At 44.3% G+C, this 7,104-nt stretch overlaps 1 protein-coding gene and 1 pseudogene across 1 annotated transcript; one reads left to right on the forward strand and one right to left on the reverse strand.

Moving 5' to 3' along the window:
• LOC8072940 (protein BOLA4, chloroplastic/mitochondrial) lies at positions 993-6,571 on the reverse strand. The gene is made up of 3 exons (XM_002438343.2): positions 6,154-6,571; positions 5,945-6,012; positions 993-1,339 (listed from the first exon to the last, which is right to left on the reverse strand). The coding sequence occupies exons 1-3, from the start codon at positions 6,424-6,426 to the stop codon at positions 1,189-1,191; spliced, it is 492 nt and encodes a 163-aa protein (XP_002438388.1). The 5' UTR covers positions 6,427-6,571; the 3' UTR covers positions 993-1,188.
• LOC110431327 lies at positions 4,603-5,174 on the forward strand (annotated as a pseudogene).

The raw sequence follows: 7,104 nt of genomic DNA on the forward strand, positions 1-7,104 counted from the left end.
ACTTACTTTTCGGCGACTTCGTCAATTTGCGTACTTTTCTTTTTACGAGTTCTCATCGATTTGACGACTTGTATCGCTTCCGTGTGACCTTCGACGATCCTCGAGTTCCGTGTGAGTACCTCTTGGCCGTGGCTTCTAAGCATATCACTGTTGCCAAGACTAAAGTGCTCGAGTTATCATCCTTGTCGATTAACAGGTCAAATCGAATGGCACGCTTTGGATATCGGATCGGGTATTAGCCCTTTGTGTTTGCAATTCACTTTTGCATCCCAGTTGTCCTCACCCTGGACGCTTTCGTTGAGAAAACTTCTTTGACATACTCCCTAGGTAAGGGAAACGGACACACCCTGAACCGTCCGATGCTGCATCCGGTGCCATACTCTAGACACGTGATACACTGGCTCAAATTTCTGCATACACCGAACACGCAAACAGTCCCACTACTGCGTCCGATGCCAGCGTCCGATGTCTAAAACCAGTCAACACTTCATTGAATCCCAAACTTTCCAAAATAAAATTTGAACCTCTCGATCTAAGAACTCTCTCTAAGCTTCCTAGTGCTAGATTTGACAAGTGTACACCACACTTAAACTTAATGCCTTGCCTAAGTCAAGATACCCGTTCATTGCCCCCCTTAATAGTACGGTAAAAGAAAAAACAAAGTCCTAAACTACTCTAAGCACCCTTAAACTCCAAATGATATTTAGACCTAGTCTAATCTTGACGATGTCCACCATCCTTTGAAAACCGAAACGATTTCCATAAAAAATAGGCACAAACTCAATAATCCATCGATCATCATTACTATGACCTAACTCAATTGAATTACCGCTACAAAACACACGTTAGTTATAGTAATCAATATTGTTATTAATCACCGAAACTCATTAGGAGCCTTAGATGCTTTCATCAATGTGTATCTCGCCAAAGCAGTGCAAGGCCACCTCCTCGTCCTTAACACCTTGGCTCCAAGGCCATGTGCAAAACAGAGAGAGCACTAACAAGCCATCAACTGTCAGAGAAGAAACATGTATATATTGTTTTTGAAGCCACGCTAATCATACTCCAAATTATTGATCATTCAGTTGACACGCAAATTAATACTACACAAGAGAATTTTTTGTCGACACAATGGCCTGATCTTAAAAGCACAGATAATCTGTCTCCCCGGTATTATGCAGCTATCGATTACTTGGCACCAGCTTCATCAGGCGTTTTTGTAGTCATTTGGTCCACAGCATGCACAGTGCTCTGAAGCTCCTCCCATATAGCCTTGTAAACCATTCTCTGCCTATTTACAGCTGATTTTCCCTCAAATACCTTGGAAACCACATCTATGCTGCATAATAGAAAAGAAATGGTTAGTTCAACTTCAGAATTATACATTTTTTGGAAACAAAAGACAAATAATACATCAATGATGAAATAATATAAAAAATACACAAACATCCTAGCATATCCAAAACAAACATAATGTTGTCACCTAACATGTAAGGAGCATAAAAAGCAAAATGTCCAAAACAAATATTTAAAAATACAATAAAAGGAGGGGAAACTTACAATCATCACCAAACCGAAATGCCAGAATCCACATGCTCTAGGCAGGCTTCTGCCCAATCCCCATCCACCAACAACACGAAGGTATATAGTCTCACAAGTGAGTTACCACCTAGACATTAATGTAGTCTTGATGCTTGCTTTATTGTTTATAGTGTATACACTATATGGTATATACAGGCATATATAGTAAGTACCGACTAGGCTCAACTAGTCATTCTGGTCAATGATACTAGCAAACATTGACACTGCAGCTAGCACAACAGCTGCGACATTCGCCATACTTGTCTTCACTGGCACTGCCCTGCTCTAACAAATGATGCCTTACTGTCATACTCTGGCACTGCCACCAAAGACGTACACAAGGTGTTTAAGGTATCACCGTGTTGGAATTCAGTCAGCAACTGATCCTTCTCTGGAAACTTCTGCATATGTCAAAAGGACTTTGACATGCCAAGGATGTATGGCCAAACATGCCCTTGTAGTACTTATTTGGTAGTATCACTATGGCCAAGTAGTAGGTGTACTTGTAGTTGTTGTACAAAACCTCTTGGTATAGTGTAAACCATGCCTATATGCAAGCATATGGACCAGCTGCTCCTTAGTTCAAGGAGCACCGTTCACTAGTGTTCATGCATGTGTGCTCTGATCTCCCCTTTACTTCTACCTCCAGTTGTGTGCGTGTGGTGAATTAACAAAGCCGGCCAACAAGTAGTACTATGGTTGGGTGGTCATCAGCACTGTCAGGAGAATACCCTCTCCCCCCAGTCACCAGATAACCATTTGTGGTGCAAAGGACAGTCAAGGAGGTTAGAGGAGGAAGTGCCCCATATCCCACACATAACCGCACCAACTATGGTGACTGGTCGGTGTTCATGAAGGTGATACTCCAAAATCAAGGTTTGTGATGCGCGGTGAACACCGGCAAAGTAAGGACGCGCCAAAGCTCGTCTAGGACCGCCTCAAGTCTATTCGTGTGGGCTCTGACCATGTGCGCCAAGCAAGGGCGCACACAGTTCCTGTGGGAGTATGAGGCTATCACATTCTAGGAGGGTGAGGAGGTGGACTTGGCACTGCACCTGCAGTCATTGGTGAGTCAGCTCGCAGTACTCGACAAAACCAGTGACGAACAACAAAACATTGCCATGTACCTGTGCGTGGTTCCACCCAAATTCACACAGATTGCGCTTGTCAATCAATTCAGGATGTGACCGGGTAGCTCAAGTGGAGAACTGAGACGAGGCGGTGGTGCAGACAACAGCATGTAGAAAGCTGCTCCTCACTGAGTGGGCAGACCGCATGCGCAAGTAGCAGCCAGTGCAAGGCTCCGGCTCGTCCAAAGGAGGAGGCGTGGAGTGCCGACAAGGAAAACAGCTACCATAGTAGATGAAAGATGGCAGTGGTCGTGACAGAAAAGCGGATGTGTCATATGTCTCCAACCACAACACTTGCCACAAAACATCACACGCCAGCCTTGTAGTGGTGTCTTGTAGTTGGTGTACAAAACCTCTTGTAATAGTGTAGACCATGTATATATGCAAGCATATGGACTAGCTGCATCCTTAGTTCAAGGAGCACCATTCACTAGTATTCATGTGTGTGTGCTCTGATCTCCCCCTTTACTTCTACCTCCAATTGTGTGAGTGTGGCAAATTGACAAAGCCGGCCAACAAGTGGCACGCGGTGAAACCGGCAAAATAAGGACACAATAAATCTAGCCTCGGACAGCCTTCGACCGTGTGCACCGAGCAAGGGCGCACACAGGTGGGCCTTTTTTTATATTTTAATCTTTTTTTAATAAATATTTCAATATTCATCCTCTAAAAAAATATATTGCATCACATAGCCCCTTTGGTCGCGCCACTACTGTTGTCGGGACCAAATAACATAGTCGCGCCACATGTGTTGGCGTGGCAACATACGACACATTAGACGGCATTTCCGACGTGGAAAAGTTTGTCGCGTAGCGTAACAGTATAGTCTTGTCGCGCCACCGGGAATGGTGTGACTCTTCGATACAACGTCGGATGAAGATAATTTTTATATGAAAATTGTAGATCTCGATGAGATCTATAACTTTCTAGTTTTGAGTTTTTTCATTTGTGACGTTAAGGTGCCCAAAAAATTATATAAAAGTTCACCACCATAATAATCACGTACTTCTGCTTGTCGCATTACAAATATAATATAATTTTTATATGTTATTAAATAAAAACACACTTTATACCAAAAATGTAGTACTCAAACAAAACTACATGTTTGTAGTTTTGAGTTTTTACATTTGAAGTACATGGAAAGACCCTTTACCCCACACACCCATACATCTTATACATCATAACATCAATACCATAGCAAAGACCCTGGCATGCTTTAATTGGAAACCTCAATAGAAGTACATTTGTTGAATTGTTTATTTCATTTAAATTGATGGAACAATCATTACCACTGATCACTCACTTAGTGCAGTGTATGAATTTTCTTAGGTGCTGATCATTGGTGACAACTGATACGTTGTGATTGGCCATCTGGGGAGCCTCTGTTCCAAGTTCCAACTATTTCATTTTATTGTAAAAGGCTGATTAGCTATCAAGTTAGCACCAATTCCATTCAGAACACCTAAAATAAACTTCTTTTAAGTCAACAACTAATCCCATCCATACTAAACTGGCTTATAACAGGTAAATGAAATTGAAAATCCTCTATTATAGCATATAAGAGCAAACTTTTTGAGAAAAGGTCCCAGTTTGTCTTTGGTTAACTTTTGTTCAGAACTTACCAGTGACAACTAAACTAGAAACTAATACCTTGGTTACTTTTGATTACATAGACATCATAACAAAATGTTGAGCTTTGTTACAGTGCTCGGAGGAATCACCGGTTTCTCCCGTCAAAAATATTTACCACAGGTCTTGAATTAAGAAAACTAATTAATTATAATTAAGGGCAGATTAGTACTTTTCCTACTGTACATGGTACGCAATCTAAATCCATAACCCGATTCCACAGACGCTGCTCACAGGCCGCGAGATCTCGCTGCCTCCCAGCATGGCGGGCATGGGCTTCTTCACCGATGTCTATGACCTCTTCTGCATCTCGCTCGTCACCAAGCTGCTCGACCACGTCTACTACACCGACCCCACCAAGCCGGATCCCGGCACGCTGCCGCCCAACGTCGCGGCCACGATGAACAGAGTCGCACTGTGCGGGACGCTCACGGGGTAGCTTTTCTTCAGTTGGCTCAGTGACAGGCTTGGCTGGAAGAGCGTCTACGGCATGACACTGCTGCTCATGGTGGTCTGCTCCCTTGCCTCCATGTTCTCGTTCGGGAGCACGGCCGCTGGTGTCATGGCCATGCTCTGCTTCTTTTGTTTCTGGCTCGGCTCGGCATCGGCAGCGACTACCCGCTCAGCGCCACCATCATGTCCGAGGACGCCAACAAGAAGACCCGCAGCAGGTTCATCGCCACCGTCTTCGCCATGCAAGGATTCAGCATCCTCGCTGGCGTCATCATCACGGCAGGAACGCCTCGCAGAGGCCGCCTCCGACATGTCCATGGTGCTGCAGGTGGAGATCGAGGCGGAGGCAGAGGCGGAGGCGGAGGCAGAGAAGCTGGATGAGATCACCAGCGATAAGGAATACGGCCTCTTCTATGCCTGCGCTCGGAGACATTAAAGGAGAGACGAGAACTCACATAGGGAGATAAGGGGCAGGTAAGCTAAAGTACTATTCTACCCTTTAAATTTATTTTGAAAATAATTCTTTACTGATATATTTTTAGTTCCAGACCCACAGATTTCTGGTTCCAGCCCACAACTTAAGTTCCTCTACCTTGCTTCTTATATTATAGCCATTTGATCTATACAAATGGATGGCTTTAGTTTTTTCCAAGCACTATAAAATTTCACTAAAATGTTTTGTCAAAAAACTCCCACTTATGGAATAGAAATATCTTAAACACACTTCAATTCATGTAAATGTGTTCAGCACACAAACTGAAGATAAAGGAAGATGGAAACTCACTACATATCTTTTTTCTTTTTGGTTCTTGTAGTAGTAGCACTACAATGCCAAAAACAACCATTTCTCAAATCTTGAAGCAAAAAAACACTATCATCTCCACATCAATCACCAACAATGCTTCACATAGGAACATTTCTAAAAGAACAAGTTACGAACTATATAGTATAGCACACAACCACACATTGATACAACTACAAATGACCCTGTTTTCTTTGATACAGACTCACAGAATGCATATGCATTCACCATGTCCATGTGAGTTTCAAAGACCTACTGAGCATGCAGCACATTTGTTTATTGGCATCCCAGCAAATGTAAAGAAACAGAATATCAGTGTATTTAGGTGGGTGGGGGGATTGTTACTCACCAGACATGGCGGCCATCCCCAGAGGTATCCACAACCGTGACTGTGTCCGCCTGCAGCTGCTCCTTGATCTACCAAGAAACCATAAAAACAGAAACGAATCCTTGTCAGTCGCCATGGCAAACAACAGCGTAGGAACGCTTATCCTGGCTTCTGAATTACAAAACAAAGATTAGAATCAGAAAGCTAAACCGGGGAGGCAAGCGAGGTACCTTAGCCTCTAGCGCCTTTGTAGCGGGGGAATCCGCAGACCCCGCCTGCCCCGGCGCCGATGCCCAGGCGGCAAATCCCCGGATCCTAGGGCTGCTGGAATGGGGGAAAGGGAACCAGGTAGTGGTGGGGCAGGTGGAGGGCTGGGAGGAGACAGCATACGAGGCGTGGTGGCGGACCGAATAGACAGAAGAGGACGAGCAGGATGAGAATCGGTGGAGCAGCAATCCTGCAACCAAGCACGGCGCGGCCGCGGCGGACCTCAGCGGCAGCATCGTCTTTGACGTCTGAAAGCTGGAGATACGCGAGGGGAATTCTACTGCCGTGGTGCTTGTGGCTTACGGTGTTTCTGGAGCCTCGCTAGAATAGAAGCCGCTCCACGCTAGGTCTGGTTCTCCGGTTTATTTTCGTAGTCACTACGAATTGGTAGGGTTATTTTTCGACAAAACTATTTTTTTGCCTAAAAAAATATGTCCTAGAGCATCTTCAACAGTTTTACATATTGCTTTTATATTTTTTATTTTTGTCAAAATTCACAAAAACCTCTCTCCAACAGGCTTGCATATTGGTTTTGCATTTTTGGAAACTTGGCAAATTCCAATGGAGGCTTGGCATTTATGCATGTCCGTCCATGACTTGGCAAACACCGATCTGCTGCGTCCCTCTACATCGCCATGGCGCGCGCGGGTCTCGCCACCGTGCTGCCCGTGCTCTACAGCCTCTACCTACTGCTCGTGTTGCCGCTCGCCGCGCTCGGCCTTTAGTTTGTTGGTCTTTTTTTATCAAACTTGCTTAATTTGGCCCACAATCGAGTTTTGTTTGGATTCTTGGCCCTCGCGTCGATTTGGTGAGATAACAGGGTTAAATTATATATAAAAAGACTATTTTACCCCTAGTGCTAAACAATCTAGGATCCAAACCATTAATCGCCTTCACAAACTGAATAAATCCAA

The sequence above is a fragment of the Sorghum bicolor genome, chromosome 10 (genome assembly GCF_000003195.3).
Source record: "Sorghum bicolor cultivar BTx623 chromosome 10, Sorghum_bicolor_NCBIv3, whole genome shotgun sequence".
In the NCBI taxonomy this organism is placed as follows: Eukaryota; Viridiplantae; Streptophyta; class Magnoliopsida; order Poales; family Poaceae; genus Sorghum; species Sorghum bicolor.